We start from the raw sequence: 26,118 nt of genomic DNA on the forward strand, positions 1-26,118 counted from the left end.
GTTGACTTGAGTTAGCAGAAGTTACAGTATTCTTCAATCCAAACTACCGAGTTTGAGTGGGGGCAGCACTAAGAGATCTGCGTTGAGAGACCCATCTCTTAATTCCGTGCCACAGATGGGCACAAGGAAGCGTGCAGGCAGTGCTGGTCATGCGCAACATAAAGCATCTTTCCCTCACAACAACCTTCACCCCATCGGTTTCTCAAAGCATTATGTTCAGTGCAGTAGCTGACTATGGGGGTGTCTCACTCGGATGCAAGCTGTTGCAAACATCAGCTTGCTGCACTAGACGTGATCACTTGCTTCCAAGGAATTGGGCTGTGGTAAACAGTTACTCTTGTCAGCTCTGCCCGACAACTTCATCACCGCTCCCCCTCATCTTCCCTTCATCAGTAGGCTTTCCTGCAGCCTCTCAAAGCAGATCTTCACCTCTGTAGCCTCGTAGCCCAATTTACTCTGCTTAGAGTGCCCCCTTGTTGCTGCAACACCTGCATCGCCTTTATCTCATGACACCCACTATCTTCTCTCTGCTTTGTCCCCCCATAGGGACTCCACCCCCCTCGTCACAGGTTTTCCATTTGCAGTGCACCAACCTTTCTCTCTCATCTGAAGAGTTTCATGAGAGACGGAGCCTTTGTGATGAACAGCCCCTCTTCACCCAGGCAGGATCCAAGCTAAACGATTAGCTAGCTGGTCGTCACACAGTGGAGCCATTGGTAGGAAGGGGAGAGCGGTCTTCTCACTGCCCTCATCTTCCTGTCTACTGGATTGTTCACCAGATTTGTGGAAATGCGTTAAGGCAAATAACACTTCTGCACAGTGTGGTAGCTAAAATAAGTTTCTTGGCAAGCTGCCCTAGCCCACAGACTGCTTATTTTGCAAGCCTGACGTAGACTCTTGCATTCAAATGGGATGTTCTGATGTCAGCTCCGGTCTGGAAATAGCTTGGGAAATCAAGACGCGTTTTAAGAACCTTTGCTGAATTGTGGCCATATCATTCAGAGACTTGTTATGCATTTGAGCAGGGATTTCTTTTGAAAGTTAGTAAGACAAATTTCAGAGTTAGGGTCAAGAAGCTGGGTTTGGAGTTTTGTTTGCCACCATAAGTAGTATCTGGTGTGTTTCCTCGTCTGAAACCCATTTTCAGAAAAAGATGGACATATCATATGTGTATTCTAATGGGTAGAAATTGCTTTGAATGTAATGATTTTGCCTAGAAGGGAAAGCTACTTTTGAATGTCTTTAAAAAAAACACATTAAAAAAAAAACAAACAAAGAAAAAAACAAAAAGAAAAAAGTAAAATTTTATGAAGGCTCATTTCACCTGAAAGAAGTATCACAACACCAGCTGAAATTAGCTGCTACTTAATAATCGCACGTCTGTGCATAGCTGTGCATTATCCTGCTCAAGGATTACCACTGCATTATAATACAGTATTTGAGCAGCCTAAAATTTAAACCTATTAGAATTTAAATGTTTCACGTCTTTTTCTGTCATTTTAGAAAATGATAAAGTTTTGGGTGTCTGAACTGCTTCATGTCTTCAGAGTCTAGGAAGCTGCTTGACCTTAGCTTCACTGTTTCCGTGCAAGCGTTGCACCGTTGTCTTTGCTCTGTCCCCTTCACGCATTCCTGATGGCAAACTTCTATGTGCAAAATGCGTGACGGGTATTAGCAGAGGATGTTACCGGAAACAGTTAATTGGAACTCGGTAAACTGAGACTATGCTGCAGAGGCATGCAAATAAAGGTTAGAATCAGCCTTCAGTAAGTTGCAATGTTAGAGGAAGAGTTTAACGTGTTTCTCAGACCAACAAGCAGTGCAGCCTGTGGCTAGAGTCAAGAAAAGGAACGTGGAATTAGCTGTGTGTGTACTAGCGGACTGTGTGATGCCTGAATGAGTGTACAGTTAGAAACAAACGCTTGCTGTTGCTGGTTCAGATATTGAAAACATGTAAGATTCTCAGTTTATTTTGTCGGTTACGTTTAGGAGGAGCAGTTAGAAGCGGTATTGTCAGCTGCTGTCCAGACAGGTTCTTTAGAACTTCTGACTGGATGCATTAAACACTGGGCATCTGAAGGTAATATTTCTTACGTTGTTCTTATGTTATCTATTTTTCTAGTTTGCAATTGTCGATTCATTTCTTTTTTGTTTTCTTTTTTTAAAGCGCAGCCAAGTTCTGCTGCTAATTTACGGTTTGTTCTTGAGTGGACATGGAACAAAGTGATCTATGCAAAAGATGAGTTTGACCAAATATGTGAGTACTAGTGTAGTCATTCTGCAAACATAAAATGGTTCTTTCTAGTTGAGCGTATTCAGGAATGTGGCGGTATATGGTACGGCACGGGGTTCTTTAAGCGTACTTTGAAACTCTGAAATTGCTCTGCAGGCTAATGATGTAATATTTATTCTTGAAAAGGTGTTCCGCTGTTTGATGGCTCTCGCAACTTTGTTGACCCGCAGACGTTACAGTCTCTTCAGCACTGCCAGTTGCTTTTGAGCAACCTTAGCGTGGTCTTAACCCGTTTTCTAACAGAAGCACAAGAGCTTACTGGAAAAGGTTTGTAATCGTATCTATGAAATCTTTGGTATGTTTTACTAAGATTTGGAATTATGCTTGAGTTGTAAGTGTGGAAAGATGAGCTTCTGTTGGTTTTGATGATTGGAAGACAGCCAAATTTAGCTGGGAGAAGGGGCTTAAATCTGAGAAGTTGGGACTACCACTTAATATGCGTTGATTTCAGGGAAATAGTTGGTTGTGGAGTTCATGCAAGTGGGTAGGGGAGGCTACATTCAGCAAGAAGCTGTGTAAGCAGCTGGGTGGAGATTCCAGCAACCGGATGTGGTAGCGCTGCAAATGATTCCTTTTAATTCTTAGCTAGCAATTTATAATTGCATGCGAATATTGTACTGCAAATTGCTAGAAAATACAAAGGAAGCACAAATGAGTAACTTGTGAAATAAGTTACTTGAGTTTCTGTAGCTTTTTATGTTATCACTTGTCCTTGGCATATTGAGGGGAAAAGAAGACTATCCCTTTGCTACGGTAAAAATCCCCGCTACGTGAAGAACAAGTGTCTTATTTGTGAGTGTATTTAATAGTTCTGGCTTGAGGGTTTTTTTCTTTTAACCTTTAGTGGATCTGGTTCTTTGTAGGGGTTGCTTTTTTGTTTTGGTGGTGAATGTGTTTTTTTTTCTTCAAATAAGAAGGTGCTACAGAGTGAGAAATGCAAAGACCATGATTTCTACCGCGTTCCTTTGATTCTTTCTATTTGGGATGATGAAGGGGGTTTTGTAAAAATGAAAGGAATTGGATAACAAAAATCATCTTACGCCTTTTTTTCAGGTTTTACTGACTTGACAAACAAGCAGGTGGTAACTGGCCTCCTTTCTTTGTATGCACGAGTGGTCATCTGGTTCTGTCGATCCAGTCTCCTTCCAGAGGGTTTAGGTAAGCATAAACTGTAATACATTTGTAACCGGGAGACTATCCAGTAAGTGATTCCGATGAACACATGCTTAGCCGTGTTTTTGTAAATGTTTTGTCAGTGCTGAAGTTCTGTTGGTGAAACGGAGATTCTCCTGTTTTTTTCAAATGCATAGTGTAGAATAATGCAAGCAGTTTCTTTCCTGGATGTTCCTTAGAAAGAGCAATAAGCCTCTGACTTGAAGGAGTTGCTTGTGTCCACAGCTTGAAAGACTTGGGATTTTAAACAAATTACTGTTACACAACAAATACGGGAATGCTTGTTTTTACAGCAAAGGCATTACCTGCGTGTTTGGAACTTTTTATTCATTGCTTGAGGAAAAAATACACCTCAGCAAGACTTCTTTATTTGGGTGGATTATAAAGTCTATTGTCAGCCTTCATTGTCTCACAAATGCTCACAGGACATGTTTAAGAAACCATTCCCTTTGAGAATTGTCCTTTCTGTAGTGAGCTTCCGCTTACAGTACGTGTTCTAAATGCTACCTCAATTGTAAACTTGAAATGGCACTTGAGAGAAGAAGGAGTTGAGTCTTGTGTCTTACCACTCCTTTAGCAAAGGCAGAAAGAGGATCGGCTTCTTTCAAAGTTGGAGGCTTGCCTGTGTGCTTCTTGATGCTTAGCTCATATGATCGTCTGTCTTTTAGTCAAACGTTTCAGTTTCAAAATGTGATATTGCTTCTTTAACTTGCTTTTACTTTATTGCCTGTAGATGATGATGCGCGTTTGGGTAGACCTTTCTACAATTACCCTCTGATTCAGAGCTACTACACTGGTCATCGACAGAAACTTGAGCGTTTATCAAGGTAAGCCTTACAGGAGAACTTGAGAACACTTCCACTGTGAAATGAGAAGTGGCAGTGAGTGGCTTTGCTATCAACAGTTGGTATTTGCTCTGCTTAATGCAGTTGCCAGCAATCCTCTTCACTTCAGTGATGCATGCGTTCTCTTGAACACGGAGGTTACTTTCCTGTGTTACAATATTTGTATATACCTCTGCTTAGTACCACTTGTTGGCATCGTCGTTTCTTGGTAGCGTGCTTAATCCGGCAGCCAATCTGTATCATTTGGTACTACTGAAAAAGGTCATGTGTTCAGGAGAGGGTCAGCGATCTCCCGTTCAGCAAAGCACGGCGTTCACAGAACAGGTGCTTTGGACAGAGAAGAAAGCAAGTTTTAAAAACAAAACAAACCTCATCTCGTTTATTGACTAGCGAGCGATGGTAATAACTGTATTGGCCTAAATCACAAGTACATTTGTGTGATTTAATGAGATAGTCAGAGTTTGATGTAGTTGGCCCACCTAGCACTCTACTGGCTGTTGGATAAAAGTCACTTGCCGAACGTGAACTCTCTTTGCTGCGCTAGCTCACTAGCATATAGGTGATACGCCTTGGATTGGACGATAATAGATTTTTCTTTGGAAATTGTGCTGAAAACTAAATAAAGAGCTCAAAGAAGCTTAGGCTATGGCACCGCGAACAAGAAGAGGATGCTGCAAGATGAGTTAAGGTGCAAGCTGCGGCGTAGTAGCTATTGACTTTAAAGTTCATCTTACTTAGCTTACTTCTCAAGTAACTTACATACCGGCTCAGGTGTTCCTTAGAAGCATACAACCTCCAGTGTGCTCTTTCTGCTTCTTATGATGGGGAAATGAAAGGGTAGTGTCCCAGTCAGCCAAAGATTGCGATGGACTTGTGAAGAAAGCAATTTTTAAAGGTTCACCCATCCGTGGTTGTAATGGTCTGTGCATAGAAACATAATGGGGATGTGCATAGAAACATAAATGCTGCTTAAGATGACACTAAACTTCACCTGTATGCTCAGCTTTCTGAAAACAACTTTTTTTCAGTAAGAAAAGTGAGATGCTGAGAACAAAATCTGAACTTTCCGTGGTGTTGTCTTCTTCTCACAGCTGTGTATTGGAACACTCCAACGGGAGGCATTAGACTTGCGTTAAAGAATAGTCCTGGTATTTTGACACTGTTGCGTTTCCTCTGTTAGACAGTAGGAGAGTGGTTATTTCTGGCACATAAAAAACTTAGTTCACACTTCCTTTGTACTACAAGACAACAAAAGAGAAAACCTGAAAACGAAAAGGTCCCTTAGTAGGAGAGCTTTCCAGGATGTCTATTTGGAATTCCTCTAATAATTCAGTATGATCTAACAAAGATCTTTCATCTGACTCAGACATTCCTTTCATGTGCCGTTTCAAGTCATAATCATGCCTTTGTGTGTTTGTCACTTTCTTTGCCTCGTGGGAGCTTTTTTTTGTTTGGTTTGACTGGAGGAGATCTGTTACACTGAGAGGCTGGAATCAGTGTTTGACTCTCCAAATCCTTGCTACCTTTTGTTCCAGAGGAAAATGGGATTCTGACTGCTTGATGATTGATGGAATGGTTTCCCAGTTAGGAGACCAAGTTGAGAAGTTGTGGCGGAGAGATGAAGGAGGAACTGGGAAATACCCACCTGCTAGTTTACACGTGAGTGTTATGTTCACTGTAAACAGCAACGAACCCCCCAAAGCCCCACCCAAAAGCCAATGATTGATGAAAGACAGGAGTTTTTAAAAAACTTTTGATTTTTCATTTTCAGGCACTGCTGGATCTCTATTTGCTAGAAGGCATTGAAGAAAGCTACAAACATGCAATTGTATCCTTTCTCGTTATTTTTACTACACCTTCAGTATACGCACATAAATGTTCTTAAATGTTTGTCACCTGCGCGTTTAATAACGTTTTTGAATTTATGCTTCCAACACAGTGCAAGTGAAAACATTTAGTTTAGAATGGAGATGTGGACAGGAGCATTGTTTTATTTCTTTGTACTGTGGATTCTTGATGGTTTTTTTTTTTTTAATGTTTTGTTGCAAAGTCTTTTCTGACATGCGAAAACAGGTTTACTAAGAAATGTTAAAGATAAAAAATCTCCCTTGGTTTTTCTGAAAACTTAGCACAGTTTTTAATTTTTTAAAGCACCCGTATCTGTAGCAAATGGCCGCTTACTAGGATGATGCAGTAATACGTGCTGCTTGAGAGCAGAAGGATTTCTAACCGGTACCTGATTTTTGCCCAATTCTTCCGTCTTCCAGCCCAGATAGCAGTGCTTGCTTTTGTTCTGTTAGAAGTGCAGGCACACGGAATAAGAAAGAGAGAGAAGAGAAAAGTCATTGGGCAGAAACTTATTTTTTAAGCTGCTGAAATATACAGAATTACATGCAGTTTTGTGGTTAGGACCTGACCGTCCTCAGGTCCTAACCACAAAACTGCATTTAATTCTGTATAGCTCAAAATGGCAAGACTAATACGGCAGTATTTTCTGCTTCCTACCACTTGTATATTCTGATTTCACTGTGTTTTTCGAAACGTGATGTGATAAATGTTTGGTCTTCCAAATTTGTTAGCCTTAACTAGATACTTGATGTCAGACAATTTACTTGCTGCTAGATATCACGCATTCCTTTCCGAATAAAACAGAGACGTCAGTCAACTCCTTCCCAACTGCCTTTGCTATCCCCTGGGGACTTGTTAAGCTTGTTGAAGGCTTTTGGCTTCTAGATCACAATGATTACGAAGTAAGTACGTTACAGTTCAGTTAGACATCCCTTACAGTCCAAAGCTGTAATCTGTAAAATGATTTTAAAAAATCGGTGCTTAGCTGATAACAGGTGCTACAACATTAGAAGCCCTTTTGTCATACTGCTACGACATCTTCAGCAATAAGTTATAATCTGAAATTTTCTTTTAGCCACTTTGACAGGAAATTGATTAAAACAAAGAAGAAATCAACTTTAATAATGCTTGATACTTGAATTTTCAAAGCCATCCATTTAGGTTGTTTTCAGCAGACCGATGGAGCGCTTTCTCAAAGACAGTGTTTTAGGTACTTTAAATATTAAAACGATGATCATAGCAGCAAGGTTTGAGGCAGAAGACTGCAGAAGTGACTGTTCAACCTAATTCATGTTCTTTCTGATGCTGAAGGTTGTTCTTTGCCTGTCACGAAGTTAATATATCTGTTTGTCTGGGAGAACAGCTTATTATTTGGTAATGTATTTATAAAAAGTGGTGTTTGTACACAGAGATTTGGTTACTCTGGAAAAGTGTGAATTACTCCTTTTAAAACACTCACTTTGTTCTGTACGGCTAACTGGATTTTTTTTTTGCAAATACTTGAGAATTTTTATTTACAGTAGTTAGTCATCTAAGTTTATTTAAGACACGTCCACCCTTACTTAAGATACTTTTGAATGTTCTTGTGGCGTGCGTGCATGTGCATATCGTAATACACCTGACCTCTAACCTCTACAGAATTCACTGGCCCTGCTCTTTCATCCAGCTACAATCAAAACTGTGTCATGGCAGCACAGGAGAATTATTCAATCCCTGATGTGCCAAGGAGAGCATAGGCGAGCCCTCAGATACCTACAGATGATGAAGCCAGCAATGCCAAGCAGCAGTGAAGTGCGGCTTTTCCTCACTGTGTTGTTGTCCAATAGGTAAAGAAACCTGTCCCACCGTTTTGGCATTCAAATATTGTGAAAGGTGGAGAACAAATAATACGAATCACCATCCCCTAACTTCCCTTTAAACTCTGAAGACAGTAGTTTGGGGGCATCTTTTTGGTTACACTATTAGTAAGCCTTTACGTCTCAAAAAATTTAATTACAGGTGCGTGGTGGAGGCTTGGGGTCTGTTGCGGCAACATGCCACCAGGTTAAACATCGAAGAGCTGTTAAAACACATGTATGAAATCTGTCAGGAGATGGGACTAATGGAAGACTTACTGAAGCTACCTTTCACAGGCACTGAACAAGTAAGTGTGGACACGACAAAAATCTTAATGGTCTCTTTGAAAAGAGAAGAGGCAGAATCATAACAGATTTTTGAAATGTGTTATTTCGCATAGGAGTGTTTGGAGAAGATTTTACAGAGCGACGCTGCTGTTCGGAATCCTAGATTTCCTTTAGATCACCATGTGCAGCGTGCCAACTATATCCCAGTGCTGCAGTCGAATCGTTCAATGAACGTTAATCTTACGGTAAGCATGAAAGTTCTGTCAAGTGTGCAGGTTTCTGGTAGGTGTTACTGACCATTTTTGGTAGTAAATAAAATAAAAATCAATGCTTTGTTTTTTGTACCATTCTTTGAAATACTAGGAATAAGTTTCTGTTACAGCTGAACCTAAAAGTTGAACAAAATATTTCACTACTCCAAAGCTACTGCGTGAAGTTATAAATTAAGTGTTGCAGACCATTGTCGACTCCACTTAGAATAGTTTGTTTGCATCTAAGGAATAATGGTTTAGAATGCTGAACGCTGTTTGTGTCACTCCTTTCTGTGGCATGAAGAGTATGTTGTATGTCACCTCTTGAATCTTACACACAACTTTATTTTTCTAGCTGAGAGCAGTCTGGATGCCAATCCACAGGTAAAATCTGTGTGCTGGCTTGGTTTTCTTTTTATTTCCTCCAGTTATAGCATGAGCTCTGGGATTCCACAACTTCTGTTTTACCCCTTTGATGACAGAAATTCTTATCTAACTTCTATTTCTCAGAACAGCCAGATTAAATTTTGCGTTTTGCAAACTTCTGTTATGAATCTGTGATACTTTTTCTGTTTTCCGGAAACATAGTTTTCTAGTGAATCGCACTTATAAGGTGGTCTTGGAAGATTTAGGTCCTGCATTTGAAAACTTTCCTTCGGCCAGAAGGTGTGTGTAGGTAGCCTTTTCTTACTTGTTTTAATGTTCACATCATTGCGTCCACCGTAATTTGCAGTTGCCCTGTGCATTCAGTCATCTCGGACACTGGTGTTTCAGGAAAAAGACAAGGGAAAGCCTGCTATTTCGTAAGCCATTTGAAAATTGCAGGTGAGAACAAGAGGATCGGAGTAAGGTTCTGCCGAGTGCCAGAATTGTTTCAACTTGAAGTTGTAGGTTCTGTTCTTATCCTAGTCTGCCGTGCCCTTTGCTGAAATTACCAGGTGGAATTGGTGTGTGCCGAGGAGTAGAACTTGCTGCTCCTCTGTGCAGTGGCGGTATTGTACAGTATCTGTGGAGGAAATGTATTCACTAATTAGAAATAGCAGAGATAGTTGTGTGCAATGAACTTCTTGTAATCAGTTGCCTTCTTGCTTTACGCTTTTTGATCATCAGAATGATGGTGAGCCTCCCTTGAGCGAGAGAGCAGTTGCCAGAAATTCTACATTGGACCAATATGGCAAGATCCTTCCTAGAGTTCAAAGGAAGCTGGCCGTAGGGAGAGCCAAGCCTTACCACTTGCTTTCATTGGTCTCAAGAGAAGGTAATTTTTAGGGGAGGGAAATACAATGGACAACTGACCACAACTTTGATCACACAAGGCTGATATTTTTTCCCCTCTTGCTTTACAGTCGCAGGACCAAAGCCGTTATCAACAGTACCAAAACAAGCACGTGCAGGAAATGTGCGTACAAGAGCAACGTTCATCAGTAATATATTGTCCAAAATTGGAGAAGTAGGGGTAGGAAGTGAGCAGAAAACCAGTTGCTCACGCCGTGATAGGTAAGCTGCCTTTTAACAAAGTTTAGTCTTGAGCTGCGTGTTTGAAGGGAGAGAGAGAGAGAAATCCACTTGAATTATGTTAGTGTTTTGGAGGGAAGGGGCACCTGAATAAAGCTTTCTTTGGCTTTTTTGCACCTACAAGATATAACATTTAAGAATCAATTCATCGTAAGTAATACTTGGAGCGAGAGTTTTTCTGCTATGATAATCTCATTTATGCAAATACATCTATTGACATTACAGTAAATGTGTTTACAGAATTTAAGGTAGCTGAAATGAAAACCGTGATTGCCAACAAGCTATTGGTGTACAGGTTTTGGTAGACTTGATTGTGTGATCAAATAGTAATCTTTTACCACTTTGCGCCCAGTTTCTGCTTCGTTTCTGCCGTTTTGTTTTTTTTTTACTTGAAACTAGGCAGAATTATAAAGAGCAAAAAAGAAGCTAGCAGTTGTCAGATGGTTTTCCTAGAGGTGGTATATTCAAGGTGAAACTTGAATTCTGGTACGTTTGGACTTGAGGGGAGTGAAAGTCAGTTACATTTTCCTTTCAATTCTAGGCCTAGTCATACCAGTCATAGCATGTCCTCTCCCTGATGCAGAGCTGCCCGATGCATTTGTTGGGACACCCGTTAACAAAATTTAGCTTTGTACCTGTTAAAGAAAAGGTCGGCTTGGGGACACAACTAAGTGGAGAATTTGAAGTGGCCCCAGCAGTGAAATGCAGAGGAATTTTCTTCTGACGTGAGAACTACATCACTTGTGCCACGTAAAATTGCATTACTCTTGCCTCAGATGGCAGGGATTTAGGAAATTCAGTGTGACATGTCACGAAATAATGAAAAAGCAAGAGAAGGCCTGTAACTTGTTCATGGGCCTGATACATCAGCCCAGCAGTGAGGGTTCACCTGTATTTCTTGTTCCTTGAATGTTTTTGTTATGTATCACCTCAGATGTCTTGAGCGCAGCGTGATTTTATTTCATTTATTTTATTATATGTTGATATTTTCAATTGTGTATCTTCACAGATTGCTGGATTCGCTGGTTTATCCTGTTCCTTCAAGTTCTGCAGCACAGGGTGGTAGCTGGCAGTCACCATGCAGCGCTTCTACTTCATTCATGGCACCCAGCCCGCTGAAACCAAATATGCTTGGTTCCATCTCACAAAAGAATTTTTCAAGAGCATCGGAGCTGAATTTACTGGAGACACCTCTTGTGGTTAAGGTTTGTGTTTTAAAAAACAGGATCAACCAACCGAAGCAAAAGCCTGTAAGCTTTGTTTAACATGAAACCACCACAGTATTTAACACAAACCCGGTTGGATTCAGACTGTGGAATATTTTCAGCATGCGTGTGGTTATTGGACGTAGAATCCTTTTGGAAGCAGGACAAAGTTGGGAACAGCCTTGAAGAGGGAAAGTTTAGTTCTAAGTTAACTGCTGTACGCACATTGTCCCATAGCTTTGTGAAATACTTTGTTCCATGCAATAAAACGAGTGTAAGTTAAAAAATGGACTTCTCAGTACACATAGATCCTTAGAGATGCAATCTGTAGCTTAACCATCTCATTGTTTAAGTGCTCAATAGCTCTGTGGAGTTTGACTTGCATGCCTACAAGCAAGAATGTATATGCTTCCGTTTCTTAATCCACTTAAGGGAATGACAACATAAGGGATGCCAGTTAAGCGATGTCAGTCTCTGTCAAATTCAGTGATGGCTTTTTGCAGGGATTCTACGTATTGATGCTTGTGTTAAACTCTCTTTCCATTCACCGCCATCAAACTCTCCTCATGTAAGGAAATAACGACGGACCCATCTTCTTGGTGCTGCTCTTTTTGCCTTTGCCTACCTGAACAGAATAGTAGTGATCTCTCTGAATTATAACCTTTTTCTTCTTACTAACTATTGTCCATATCGTTAAGCTGGTTTCATTCTCTTCCTTTTAAACCCATTCAATACTGTAAAATCTTTTCTGAGCTGACGTAAGGAGACCTGAACGCTTCTAGATGAAGATGTGTAGGTATGTTTACAGCAGTGTCACTTCATTCAGTCCAGTGCGTGGATTGATTAATCAGAGAAGAAAGAAGGTATCGCTGTTGCTTTGCCGATTGCCATTTCTCATGGCAGTGTTTTCAGTTGCTGTATCTGGGGTAGCATTTGAAGCTGTATGCCTTGTAGAAGAGCAGTGTAGATATGGCAAAAGTTACTGGGATGGGAGATAGCATTGCAGACAAGAAGATGCCATATCCTTGTTTCTTCAGGAAATTAATTTGAACACTAATGTTTTATGTTGCATTAATAAAAAAGAAAAAAAAAAGAAGAAAGAAGCCAAAAGAGTCATAAGAAACATAAAACGCATGGTTTTTATACCATTAAGTTTTTTGTCCCTTTGGAAAAAGAGCAGTGCAGAGGCTAAACTTTGTCCTCTCTGCTGGTACAAACTCAGTTTAATTTGAACTAATACTTTAGTTGTGTGCAATGAACTTCTTGTAATCAGTTACCTTCTTTCTTTATGCTTTTTGATCATCAGAATGATGGTGAGCCTCCCTTGAGCGAGAGAGCAGTTGCCAGAAATTCTACATTGGACCAATATGGCAAGATCCTTCCTAGAGTTCAAAGGAAGCTGGCCGTAGGGAGAGCCAAGCCTTACCACTTGCCTTCATCGGTCTCAAGAGAAGGTAATTTTTAGGGGAGGGAAATACAATGGACAACTGACCACGACTTTGATCACACAAGCCTGATATTTTTTCCCCTCTTGCTTTACAGTCGCAGGACCAAAGCCGTTATCAACAGTAACAAAACAAGCATGTGCAGGAAATGTGCATACGTTCATCAGTAATGTATTGGCAAAAATTAGAGAAGTAGGGGTAGGAAGTGAGCAGAAAACCAGTTGCTCACGCCGTGATAGGTAAGCAGCCTTTTAACAAAGTTTAGTCTTGAGCTGCGTGTTTGGAGGGGGAGAGAGAGAGAGAGAGAGAGAGAGAGAAATCCACTTGAATTATGTTAGTGTTTTGGAGGGAAGGGGCACCTGAATAAAGCTTTCTTTGGCTTTTTTGCACCTACAAGATATAACATTTAAGAATCAATTCATCGTAAGTAATACTTGGAGCGAGAGTTTTTCTGCTATGATAATCTCATTTATGCAAATACATCTATTGACATTACAGTAAATGTGTTTACAGAATTTAAGGTAGCTGAAATGAAAACCGTGATTGCCAACAAGCTATTGGTGTACAGGTTTTGGTAGACTTGATTGTGTGATCAAATAGTAATCTTTTACCACTTTGGGCCCAGTTTCTGCTTCGTTTCTGCCGTTTTGTTTTTTTTTTTAACTCAAAACCAGGCAGAATTATAAAGAGCAAAAAAGAAGCTAGCAGTTGTCAGATGGTTTTCCTAGAGGTGGTATATTCAAGGTGAAACTTGAATTCTGGTACGTTTGGACTTGAGGGGAGTGAAAGTCAGTTACATTTTCCTTTCAATTCTAGGCCTAGAGCTACAGAACCACCAGTCATAGCACGTCCTCTCCCTGATGCAGAGTTGCCCGATGCGTTTGTTGGGACACCCGTTAACAAAATTTAGCTTTGTACCTGTTAAAGAAAAGGTCGGCTTGGGGACACAACTAAGTGGAGAATTTGAAGTGGCCCCAGCAGTGAAATGCAGAGGAATTTTCTTCTGACGTGAGAACTACATCACTTGTGCCACGTAAAATTGCATTACTCTTGCCTCAGATGGCAGGGATTTAGGAAATTCAGTGTGACATGTCACGAAATAATGAAAAAGCAAGAGAAGGCCTGTAACTTGTTCATGGGCCTGATACATCAGCCCAGCAGTGAGGGTTCACCTGTATTTCTTGTTCCTTGAATGTTTTTGTTATGTATCACCTCAGATGTCTTGAGCGCAGCGTGATTTTATTTCATTTATTTTATTATATGTTGATATTTTCAATTGTGTATCTTCACAGATTGCTGGATTCGCTGGTTTATCCTGTTCCTTCAAGTTCTGCAGCACAGGGTGGTAGCTGGCAGTCACCATGCAGCGCTTCTACTTCATTCATGGCACCCAGCCCACTGAAATCAAATATGCTTGGTTCCATCTCACAAAAGAATTTTTCAAGAGCATCGGAGCTGAATTTACTGGAGACACCTCTTGTGGTTAAGGTTTGTGTTTTAAAAAACAGGATCAACCAACCGAAGCAAAAGCCTGTAAGCTTTGTTTAACATGAAACCACCACAGTATTTAACACAAACCCGGTTGGATTCAGACTGTGGAATATTTTCAGCATGCGTGTGGTTATTGGACGTAGAATCCTTTTGGAAGCAGGACAAAGTTGGGAACAGTCTTGAAGAGGGAAAGTTTAGTTCTAAGTTAACTGCTGTACGCACATTGTCCCATAGCTTTGTGAAATACTTTGTTCCATGCAATAAAACGAGTGTAAGTTAAAAATTGGACTTCTCAGTACACATAGATCCTTAGAGATGCAATCTGTAGCTTAACCATCTCATTGTTTAAGTGCTCAATAGCTCTGTGGAGTTTGACTTGCATGCCTACAAGCAAGAATGTATATGCTTCCGTTTCTTAATCCACTTAAGGGAATGACAACATAAGGGATGCCAGTTAAGCGATGTCAGTCTCTGTCAAATTCAGTGATGGCTTTTTGCAGGGATTCTACATATTGATGCTTGTGTTAAACTCTCTTTCCATTCACCGCCATCAAACTCTCCTCATGTAAGGAAATAACGACGGACCCATCTTCTTGGTGCTGCTCTTTTTGCCTTTGCCTACCTGAACAGAATAGTAGTGATCTCTCTGAATTATAACCTTTTTCTTCTTACTAACTATTGTCCATATCGTTAAGCTGGTTTCATTCTCTTCCTTTCAAACCCATTCAATACTGTAAAATCTTTTCTGAGCTGACGTAAGGAGACCTGAACGCTTCTAGATGAAGATGTGTAGGTATGTTTACAGCAGTGTCACTTCATTCAGTCCAGTGCGTGGATTGATTAATCAGAGAAGAAAGAAGGTATCGCTGTTGCTTTGCCGATTGCCATTTCTCATGGCAGTGTTTTCAGTTGCTGTATCTGGGGTAGCATTTGAAGCTGTATGCCTTGTAGAAGAGCAGTGTAGATATGGCAAAAGTTACTGGGATGGGAGATAGCATTGCAGACAAGAAGATGCCATATCCTTGTTTCTTCAGGAAATTAATTTGAACACTAATGTTTTATGTTGCATTAATAAAAAAGAAAAAAAAAAGAAGAAAGAAGCCAAAAGAGTCATAAGAAACATAAAACGCCTGGTTTTTATACCATTAAGTTTTTTGTCCCTTTGGAAAAAGAGCAGTGCAGAGGCTAAACTTTGTCCTCTCTGCTGGTACAAACTCAGTTTAATTTGAACTAATACTTTAGTTGTGTGCAATGAACTTCTTGTAATCAGTTACCTTCTTTCTTTATGCTTTTTGATCATCAGAATGATGGTGAGCCTCCCTTGAGCGAGAGAGCAGTTGCCAGAAATTCTACATTGGACCAATATGGCAAGATCCTTCCTAGAGTTCAAAGGAAGCTGGCCGTAGGGAGAGCCAAGCCTTACCACTTGCCTTCATCGGTCTCAAGAGAAGGTAATTTTTAGGGGAGGGAAATACAATGGACAACTGACCACGACTTTGATCACACAAGCCTGATATTTTTTCCCCTCTTGCTTTACAGTCGCAGGACCAAAGCCGTTATCAACAGTAACAAAACAAGCATGTGCAGGAAATGTGCATACGTTCATCAGTAATGTATTGGCAAAAATTAGAGAAGTAGGGGTAGGAAGTGAGCAGAAAACCAGTTGCTCACGCCGTGATAGGTAAGCAGCCTTTTAACAAAGTTTAGTCTTGAGCTGCGTGTTTGGAGGGGGAGAGAGAGAGAGAGAGAGAGAGAGAGAAATCCACTTGAATTATGTTAGTGTTTTGGAGGGAAGGGGCACCTGAATAAAGCTTTCTTTGGCTTTTTTGCACCTACAAGATATAACATTTAAGAATCAATTCATCGTAAGTAATACTTGGAGCGAGAGTTTTTCTGCTATGATAATCTCATTTATGCAAATACATCTATTGACATTACAGTAAATGTGTTTACAGAATTTAAGGTAGCTGAAACGAAAACCGTGATTGCCAACAAGCTATTGGTGTACAGGTTTTGGTAGACTTGATTGTGTGATCAAATAGTAATCTTTTACCACTTTGGGCCCAGTTTCTGCTTCGTTTCTGCCGTTTTGTTTTTTTTTTTTAACTCAAAACCAGGCAGAATTATAAAGAGCAAAAAAGAAGCTAGCAGTTGTCAGATGGTTTTCCTAGAGGTGGTATATTCAAGGTGAAACTTGAATTCTGGTACGTTTGGACTTGAGGGGAGTGAAAGTCAGTTACATTTTCCTTTCAATTCTAGGCCTAGAGCTACAGAACCACCAGTCATAGCACGTCCTCTCCCTGATGCAGAGTTGCCCGATGCGTTTGTTGGGACACCCGTTAACAAAATTTAGCTTTGTACCTGTTAAAGAAAAGGTCGGCTTGGGGACACAACTAAGTGGAGAATTTGAAGTGGCCCCAGCAGTGAAATGCAGAGGAATTTTCTTCTGACGTGAGAACTACATCACTTGTGCCACGTAAAATTGCATTACTCTTGCCTCAGATGGCAGGGATTTAGGAAATTCAGTGTGACATGTCACGAAATAATGAAAAAGCAAGAGAAGGCCTGTAACTTGTTCATGGGCCTGATACATCAGCCCAGCAGTGAGGGTTCACCTGTATTTCTTGTTCCTTGAATGTTTTTGTTATGTATCACCTCAGATGTCTTGAGCGCAGCGTGATTTTATTTCATTTATTTTATTATATGTTGATATTTTCAATTGTGTATCTTCACAGATTGCTGGATTCGCTGGTTTATCCTGTTCCTTCAAGTTCTGCAGCACAGGGTGGTAGCTGGCAGTCACCATGCAGCGCTTCTACTTCATTCATGGCACCCAGCCCGCTGAAACCAAATATGCTTGGTTCCATCTCACAAAAGAATTTTTCAAGAGCATCGGAGCTGAATTTACTGGAGACACCTCTTGTGGTTAAGGTTTGTGTTTTAAAAAACAGGATCAACCAACCGAAGCAAAAGCCTGTAAGCTTTGTTTAACATGAAACCACCACAGTATTTAACACAGACCCTGTTGGATTCAGACTGTGGAATATTTTCAGCATGCGTGTGGTTATTGGACGTAGAATCCTTTTGGAAGCAGGACAAAGTTGGGAACAGCCTTGAAGAGGGAAAGTTTAGTTCTAAGTTAACTGCTGTACGCACATTGTCCCATAGCTTTGTGAAATACTTTGTTCCATGCAATAAAACGAGTGTAAGTTAAAAATTGGACTTCTCAGTACACATAGATCCTTAGAGATGCAATCTGTAGCTTAACCATCTCATTGTTTAAGTGCTCAATAGCTCTGTGGAGTTTGACTTGCATGCCTACAAGCAAGAATGTATATGCTTCCGTTTCTTAAGGGAATGACAACGTAAGTGATGCCAGTTAAGCGATGTCAGTCTCTGTCAAATTCAGTGATGGCTTTTTGCAGGGATTCTACGTATTGATGCTTGTGTTAAACTCTCTTTCCATTCACCGCCATCAAACTCTCCTCATGTAAGGAAATAACAACTGACCAATCTTCTTGGTGCTGCTCTTTTTGCCTTTGCCTACCTGAACAGAATAGTAGTGATCTCTCTGAATTATAACCTTTTTCTTCTTACTAACTATTGTCCATATCCTTAAGCTGGTTTAATTCTCTTCCTTTTAAACCCATTCAATACTGTAAAATCTTTTCTGAGCTGAGGTAAGGAGACCTGAACGCTTCTAGATGAAGATGTGTAGGTATGTTTACAGCAGTGTCACTTCATTCAGTCCAGTGCGTGGATTGATTAATCAGAGAAGAAAGAAGGTATCGCTGTTGCTTTGCCGATTGCCATTTCTCATGGCAGTGTTTTCAGTTGCTGTATCTGGGGTAGCATTTGAAGTTGTATGCCTTGTAGAAGACCAGTGTAGCTGTGGCAAAAATTACTGGGATGGGAGATAGCATTGCAGACGACAAGATGCCATATCCTTGTTTCTTCAGAAAATTAATTTGAACACTAACATTTTATGTTGCATTAACAAAAAAGAAAAAAAAAAAGAAGAAAGAAGCCAAAAGAGTCATAAGAAACATAAAACGCCTGGTTTTTATACCATTAAGTTTTTTGTCCCTTTGTAAAAAGAGCAGTGCAGAGGATAAACTTTGTCCTCTCTGCTGGTACAAACTCAGTTTAATTTGAACTAATACTTTTGACAAGTGAAGTCTTCTGTTTTGAAGATTTAACAGGTCTTCAATTAAATATTTTTATTTCTTTTCATAGAGATCTAAAGTTTTGGCCACAGCTGCTTCTGGTCTTCCTGCGTTTACTCCTCGGTCTATTCTCAGATCCAGCGTTCGCACTACACCCCAAGCAACTCCTTCTGCATCTCCAGGACAATCTCTACCTCCTCCTCTACGAGCAAAGGAGCGTAGAGTATCTTTCAGGGAAGAGAACTTGAATGCCAAATGGACTGTTGGGGTAAGCTGGCCTGTAGTTAGTGATCTTTATAGTTAAAGGCTTTAGAGACTGTGATTTGATTTAGTGTTTTTCAAGTTTTCCAAAACTCCTTATATTGAGAACTGGAATAGCAAATCAGAACGGCAGACTTGAATTTGGTCAAAAAAGGTTATGTTAGACCTTCTGTAACATCACCTGCCTGCAGGAAGATATTCATAACAAATACCAGGGACCTTGGTGGTTTTTACTCCAGCATCGCTAGGCACTGTGATTGTTCCAAATTGCATGTGTGCAGCTTCCCGCTATACCTTTTGAAATGGTGGTATGGCAGGAAGGTAAGGAATACAGATTGAGTCAGTTGTTTGGGTTCGTTAAGCTTTGTGAAGGAAACACCTCTGAAAGCAGCAAAAGTCATGAGCCGCATTTACTTTCAGTCTCTCTTTTTGCAAGGACTGGGTTTCCTTAAGTTATGGTACAAATAGACTGCCGATGAAGAGAGCTGTATGGCTGTCTCTTCTCTAGCCCTAAAGTTCTCGGTTTTGCTTCTTGCCTTGCACCAGCGATAGCATTCGTATAGTTGTCAAATGAAGTCTGTCCACCTGGAAGTTGCCCCCTTCTGCTCCTCCTTTTGTTCTGTCAGGTGGCTTCCCTGATTCAGCTCGTCATGCGGTTGCCAAAGTAACGTACCAAACGGATGGGGGCATGTGCTAGTATCTACCTGTAGGAGCTTTCCTGTCTTAACCTGTTTTTATCGTACCTGTTATTGCCTGTTAGAAAGAGCTACTCAACTGTAAGAAGAGGCTCTCTCTCCTGTAGGAAGTTCTTAGTAATAGTGCAGCGTGGCCGGATTAATTTCCTTGTTCCACGCCACAGGCATAGTGAACGCTAAAATATGTTAGTAGTGCATACAAGCTGAAAAGGCAAGCATAAAAAAAGAGAAATCTTGGAGTTACGATTTTAGGTATGCAAAGCTCCCTCTTCTTGAAAACACAGTAGTGAACCCAATGAACAGCCTTGAGATGACAGGGTAAGCAAGCACTTGCAAGGCCCACTTCATCTTAATTCCCCAAGGCTGTGGAAACTCAATAAGCAGTCAACAGTGTGACTGGTTTTTACACTCTGCTTTAAAAGCTAAGATAGTGCTCGAATGAGAACTAATTTTGTAGCGCCCTGCTTAAGGAAAACTGACAAATATCGGTATATATTTGTTCTATTTTTGTCTTGCTTTGACAAAAAGCATATGTGTGATCTTGATTGTGAACTTTCTTTTTAAAAAATAAAGGTAACGGAAGATAATAAAGCACCATCTGGAGTTTCATCTGAGCATCATCACGGAGTGGTGGAGGATGCTTGGTCTGAAAGTAGAGATGAACCAACTCTGTTTCCTCTGAGCAATCCCGAGGAAGATGGTGCTGAAGTGGAAGAGTCTGGAGATGGTTTGGAGAAAAAGGATGTCAGCAAAGAAAACAGTAACTTCTCTGCCAGGTCGGACCAAGCTGCTTTGGAGTATCATGATGCAAAATCACCTGGCGATTTTGAAGATGAAGTCATCTTTATAGCTGCTAATCCAGCTAATTCTTCCACTGAAGAAACTGCCGATTTTGAAGAACTGGAGAAGGAGGAAGACAGTGAAATAGTTGAAGAGAAACCCTTCCCGATGGAACAACCAGATTCATCAGAACTAAGAAAAGCAGCTGGTATGTTTCCTGGTATGATAACCTAAGCTTCTGCATTTCTCGGATGACTTCAAAAGGCTAAATTACTGATGGGTGCAACAGTCCATGATGAGCATTCACAAATGTCCCAGGCACTTCCTTGTCCTAGGCTTTTAAACTTGCCACTGTGTTTTGAGTCCTTTTTTAGGTCTCGTGGACATTCTGAATGTATACTGCTTTTGGCAGGCACTTCTTGTGTGTAATTGCAGCGGAGAGGCAGCAGTGACTTGTGGGAGTTTTGAGAGGGGTACAAGTTGAAAACTTAGGCTTCTGGTTCTGTTTTAGGGGTACTTCTGTAGGCTGCAGGTTTTTTTACAGCACGTTTAGCGTGCTTTGACTAGATAGGTAATTTTTTGTTGTTCTTTTGTTTTTTTACCCCCCTCGTTAGTGCTCAGTTAAATAGTTTTCTTTGGGAAGTGAGTCTGCTTGTGTATCTGCTTCTCATTACAGCTATGCTTGCTCCTTTTGCTGGCTCAACAGCTTATGCAGCCTTTTCCAAACCTATTTCAGCTGGTCTTTGGTAATTCAGCTCCATTCAACTCATTCAAGCCAGTGCAGCTGCTGAGGATGTGTTCATATGAGCAGGTCTGCTGGCAGGTTAGAAGAGATGTCACTCACTAGGTGGTGAGCAGTGATGAAGAGCTGGGAATGACAGTAGTGCAGGAACAGGGAGAAGATGTGTAAACACAGCTACAGTCAGGATTGGACAAACAGAGCTCAGTCCGCTCAGCTCCTTATAACAAAAGTTTGCTATTCCTGGGAGAGGTATGCAAGTGTCGGAGTTCTGCGTCCGAGGTCTCGAAACAGTTTGTAGTGGGGAGCGTGTACTCCGGTATCAGTGCATCATATGCAGCCTGATTCAGTCCTAAGCCCGAGATGATTCTGGAGGATCCTGGAGAGTGACTGCTGCTACTGAAGTTCCTCAGCTCCTCTTCTTTTTCAATAAGAGGAGTGCCCAGACAGGGGCTCCGTGTACATGGGAATTCAGACCTGGGGTTCTCCAGGTCTGAGTGTTTCTAGTAAGACAGGTCAAAACATTTGCCTGTCTGATTTTAGCTGCCCTGTGTTTGGACAAGAAATCAAGGGCGCTTTTCCTTAAAAACAATGATGAGGTCCTAATCATTAAAGAATAACCTTATGAAGAAAGTTTGTCATTGCCGGACTATGGTACAAAGAGTTCTGTACAATTTCAGTACTCTGGAAGCGTTAGAGGGCAGTCAGTATAGCTCTTGTTTGGCCTGAGCTAGCAAAGTTATCCCAGTCCTGCGTACTGTCTGCAAAGGTAATTGTTGGATCTGCAGGAAGCAGACGGCAGAAACAAAGAAGAAAAGGAGGAGGGTGTTTCTAAAATTTGGCCTGTTGAGAGAAAAACAGGCTAGCAAGCAGTTGGGTTTCAACAGCACCAGTCAATCGCTAGAGAAAAGAACGGGAGACGACCTTAGATGCATTCTTGTAGAAGAGGGGAAACGAAATCAAGAGAGGAAAGAAGCATTGCTGGGATTAGTTAAATATCCAAAGAGAAATAAGAAAAACTTATGACCCGATTTTAAGAAGGAGGGATGTTTCCTGAGGTTTTTATGTATTAGGTCAGTAACATATCAAGTTGAGTTTGTAAACAGAATGTCAATGGCCATGCTGTTTTCTTGACGGAAATTACGCGTCAGACTTCTTCTTTTACTGGAAAGAAGAATTCAGACCTTCTGTGCATCTGAAGTCTTGGTAGCATTATTTTGTTAGGTCACCATCCTAGGTGAAATGCGTTACCGGCTCTCTTGAAAATCATATGAGCATTTTAAAAGAAATGATGTTAAGTGCAACAGGGAAGTCACCCATCTGTCTGTTTTTGTAGGATTTGTGGAAGAATCAAATGCTGAACGTCTTACCCTTCCTGAGGATGGTAAATGGTTGTTTCAAGCTGCTGAGGCTGCTACTTCTGGGACTGCAAGTGAAGGGTAAGTTTAGGAAATAGATAACACCTTTAGGTTCACACAACATGTGACTGCTGGCTTTCCTGTGTTTGAAAACTATGATTTTTGAGCTGGTATTGGTTCTGTCCTGTGTTCTTAAATACAACAGGTTTCCTGTTCCTTTCTGTCTGTGGACAGAACTAATGTGGCGTGAATAGAAGTGAAATTGACGAGCTGTCACTTTGAGCCTTTTTTCTCAAATCATTGCAGACCCCAAAGTAGTGGGCTGAGGACTTCATTCAGCAGGCTGTATGCACCTTTCTACAGTTTGAGGGGGCTACTAAGCAGATACTGTGAAGAGAAGCCCTGCTTTTGTCGGAATGTTATGTCGGTGAAAATTACACCTGAGATTCCTGTAACTTTAGTGGGTTTATTGCGCGGCTTGAATACTTTCTGGCAGTATTTTATACACTTAATTTCTATTTTCTGTGTGTGGTCAATTAGCATCTATTTGTTTCTGGAAAGGGAAGCAGTTTTCTCACCAGGTACTTGAAAAGCTGCAACTGCTTAGTGAGAGATGTTAGCGATGAAATAACCCTTAATTTCAAGTGGTAACTTACAGTGGCACACACTTTTGTTCTGTTGGTTCTAGACCTCGAGTATGGCAGTTGCGCTCTTTCTACAGAAGACAAATAATATATTATTCTTTAATACAACTCTGTTGTTATGTTATTATCCAGTGTGAGGTAGCTGGGAAGAATGTTAAGTACTTGATTCGTTGCACAAGATGAGTCGGGAATTGAATGTCGATGTGTTGGTAAAGGAATTTCTAATTTTTCTTAATTTTTTTCTGTTTGGAAACTTGAAGACTTTACAGTGAGAAAGTAATTTGTAAAGCTCTTCAAGGTTTGTTTTGAAGCTTTATGATGGATTTCTCTCTTTCTGTTCATGCAGTGAAGCAAACCAGCAGGAGTCCAAAATGTCCTCTTCATCAGCAGAAAAAGCCATACCAGTTGCAACAAACCCACAGCTTTCTGAATCCCTGCAGGCAGAGGGTGAATGTACGTACAGTATGTGGGAGATGTTATGTGAGTTAAGGTAGCTGAACGCCTCAAGTAAAACGTGCAGTTTGCCATAGCGCTACAGGCGTCTCAGACTGAAGTAGTACTAGCATGTTACTGCTACCTTTCATTAAACCGTAGAGGGAAGAATACCCTCCTCAGAGAAAGTCCTTGTAGAAAATGCATAGCCAATGTTCCTGTTCTGGATAAAGGTACTGAGAAAACTGGTAGAATGTAAAATATTAGAAGGAGAGATCAGTATTTATTTCGGTGTTGTACACCACTACTAACTTGTGTGCTATGGGATCTGCTGCTTGAGTTACTATTTTGAAAGATGATGCATGCCTCAGTATTCCGGCTGTGAAGAATAACTAGCTGCCAGGTAGATGGTTCTGGTTTCTAGCGTTTGGGGAAAGCCCGATGTATGTGGCAGGATGGAGAACCGTATTCTTGGCTCCTGCTCCCTCTGTTACTTCCTGTTGCTTAAACGCATCTCATTTGTAGAGCAGTTAAGTTAAAATCATATAAATCTCTTCCAGCTGTGATACGTACCCTTGACAGCGAGGATGTGGTCAGTACTCATTCAGAAAATTGCCTTGAGGGGAAGTGTGTGGATTTACCTGAAGAACGTAACCCAGAAGCAGCTGAAGATGAAGGAAACGTTCCTTTTCCACAGGAAGAAGTAACTGTTTGTAACAATCTTCCTAAAACTGAGGAAATTAATGTAAGTAAACTATTTTCCCATTTTCTACAAAAGAGAAAACACCTTGCAAATTGAGGACAGTCCTGTCTAACCGACAATTAGAAGGCACACAAAACCCTCTCAGTTTCTTTAGCTGGGGAACACAAGTCCAAACCTCGTTGGGTAAGGGCAGATAGGTTTTTCTCCTATGCATTTGCTGTACCTAGAACACAGAATAGAACCTGCCAAGACTTGGGCCTTTGAGAGCTGTAGGAGTGCCAAAAACAGCCTAAATATTCTTTAAAATCACCATGCCTTCATTTGGTTTGCTAGACTGTAAATGTTTCTTATTTGACTTAAAAAAAGAAATAGTTTTAATGTTGAAGACAATAAGAAAAGTTGGGGAGCACAGCTTTTCAATACCGGAGGCCGTTTACCAAATGACAAAATGACGTGGGAACCAAACTCATTTTCAGAATGATTTGGGTGCTTAGGTCCTTTGCTATTTGTTCCTTATTAACATAAAGAGAACTCCCAGTAATGAGTTAATTTCAGTGTCAAGATATTTCCAGCTACCTAAAACTCTTTTTGTGTGTGTGTGAAAATGTGGGGGTTTTAACATCTCAACTTTGTAAAATATGAATTTTAAAAGGTTGTTCACAAGGGCTGAAAATCAGAGCCGGAGATTCCTCAGTTGTCGCAGGTTGTCCCCATTGTTCTCACTTCTGCTGGGGCCGAGGAGTGATTTGGATTCATTGTGGATGTCCTCTAAGTAGCATATAGAGTATGCTGTCGATTTCCTGTAGGGTTGTACTCACAGGAATTAGGAATAGTTAGAGTGAAATACAAACTGAAAGGTAGGCGTAGCACAAATAGATTGGTCTTCAGCAACAGAAGATGCTTTTCGGTGTCCCAGATTTCAGATGAAGTTGAATAGGCAGTCGCCTACGTAGCTCGTCTCGGCTTTGGGGTTTAGGACAATGCTCTAGAGAAGATGATTATAGACTTGGGAATACATAAATCACGCCCTTATGGGAGTAAATGGAAAATTTGTGATGGGAAGAAGGGAGCCGGCATGTGAGACGGTCACAAAGCTGCTGCAGTCATTCCTGTAGCAGTAGAGTGAAGGTTTTCCTGCTTTCGTTACGACTGGTTCTTACTGAGTTATATGTAAACATGTCTTTTTGGCTTGTCTACCTTCACTGAATTTAGGACAAACTACTTACTACTGTCTTGGTTGCAGATTTATAAGCATAAAAGGAAAGTTTATGCAGACTGAGAGGGTTGTCAAACATTGAAATGTGCTGCCCAGGGAAGTGGTTGAGTCACCACCCCTGGAAATATTCAGAAAGCGAGTGGACGGGGTACTTCAGGACATGGTTTAGTGGGCATGGTTAATGGTTGGACTCGATGATCTTGAAGGTCTTTTCCAACCTAAATGATTCTACGATTCTATGATTCTATGACTAGTGTTTCTCGAATTTAGCTTTGAAGCGTGGCACGTTGCTAGATGCGTGTTGCGCAACTACATGCACTTGTTCTCAAATTTGCGCTAATACCTCGCTTGCGGTCTGTGCTCCCTGCCGTGCTGTTAATGGCCGGTGGGAACCGGGCTGGAGTTGCCCTGTTGTTGTACTTTGTAACGCCGGCTTATGACAGGGTAGAATTGCTGGTGGTCGTGAAACTAGTCTGGTATTTGTACTCGGTATTGCCGTCACCTTCGTACTTCGGGAGCCATCCATCAGCAACTATTAGTAATTACAGCTTTTAGCTTTTTTCCTCGGCGAGCCCGCCTATGGGGGCCATCTCCGTACTTGGGGTGCCATCGCCTGGAGACTGTTAATGATTACACTGTTTACCTTTTCTCCTTGGGGAGCCAGCCTAGGGAGGAGAAATCTGCCCGCATCTTCCCCTTCTCTGCCAGGCTAATTACAATAGTGTTTGAGGACTTTGAAAATTTGCATATCCTTGGGCTGCGGAAACCAGCATGGTCCTATGCGAGGTCTCCTGCATGTCGTTCGGGTCTTGTTTAGGGTTGAACAACTGTTTAAGAATACGATAAAAGATGATGCTTTAGCAACTTTTGACAAGGCAGGAGGCAAGAAAATAAGCAGATTCTATGGAGGCTCCCGCTGAGTGGCTTCTTCCTTC

General features: G+C 41.0%; 1 protein-coding gene across 1 annotated transcript in view; it reads left to right on the forward strand.

Moving 5' to 3' along the window:
• The window catches only part of LOC126051808 (protein ELYS-like), a 41,672-nt gene that overhangs the window by 13,055 nt on the left and 2,499 nt on the right, over positions 1-26,118 (forward strand). Inside the window, exons 12-31 of the mRNA XM_049831499.1 lie at positions 1,990-2,080; positions 2,168-2,257; positions 2,420-2,560; positions 3,347-3,451; positions 4,200-4,293; positions 5,847-5,970; positions 6,083-6,139; positions 6,915-7,061; positions 7,798-7,985; positions 8,158-8,302; positions 8,396-8,527; positions 12,560-12,707; positions 12,796-12,937; positions 13,515-13,601; positions 13,967-14,186; positions 18,426-18,623; positions 19,885-20,299; positions 22,167-22,269; positions 23,179-23,285; positions 23,825-24,009. Of these exons, the coding sequence (XP_049687456.1) occupies positions 1,990-2,080; positions 2,168-2,257; positions 2,420-2,560; positions 3,347-3,451; positions 4,200-4,293; positions 5,847-5,970; positions 6,083-6,139; positions 6,915-7,061; positions 7,798-7,985; positions 8,158-8,302; positions 8,396-8,527; positions 12,560-12,707; positions 12,796-12,937; positions 13,515-13,601; positions 13,967-14,186; positions 18,426-18,623; positions 19,885-20,299; positions 22,167-22,269; positions 23,179-23,285; positions 23,825-24,009 (2,919 nt within the window). The remainder of the gene's footprint in view (positions 1-1,989; positions 2,081-2,167; positions 2,258-2,419; positions 2,561-3,346; positions 3,452-4,199; positions 4,294-5,846; positions 5,971-6,082; positions 6,140-6,914; positions 7,062-7,797; positions 7,986-8,157; positions 8,303-8,395; positions 8,528-12,559; positions 12,708-12,795; positions 12,938-13,514; positions 13,602-13,966; positions 14,187-18,425; positions 18,624-19,884; positions 20,300-22,166; positions 22,270-23,178; positions 23,286-23,824; positions 24,010-26,118) is intronic.

The sequence above is a fragment of the Accipiter gentilis genome, chromosome 28, assembly GCF_929443795.1.
Source record: "Accipiter gentilis chromosome 28, bAccGen1.1, whole genome shotgun sequence".
NCBI lineage: Eukaryota > Metazoa > Chordata > Aves > Accipitriformes > Accipitridae > Astur > Astur gentilis.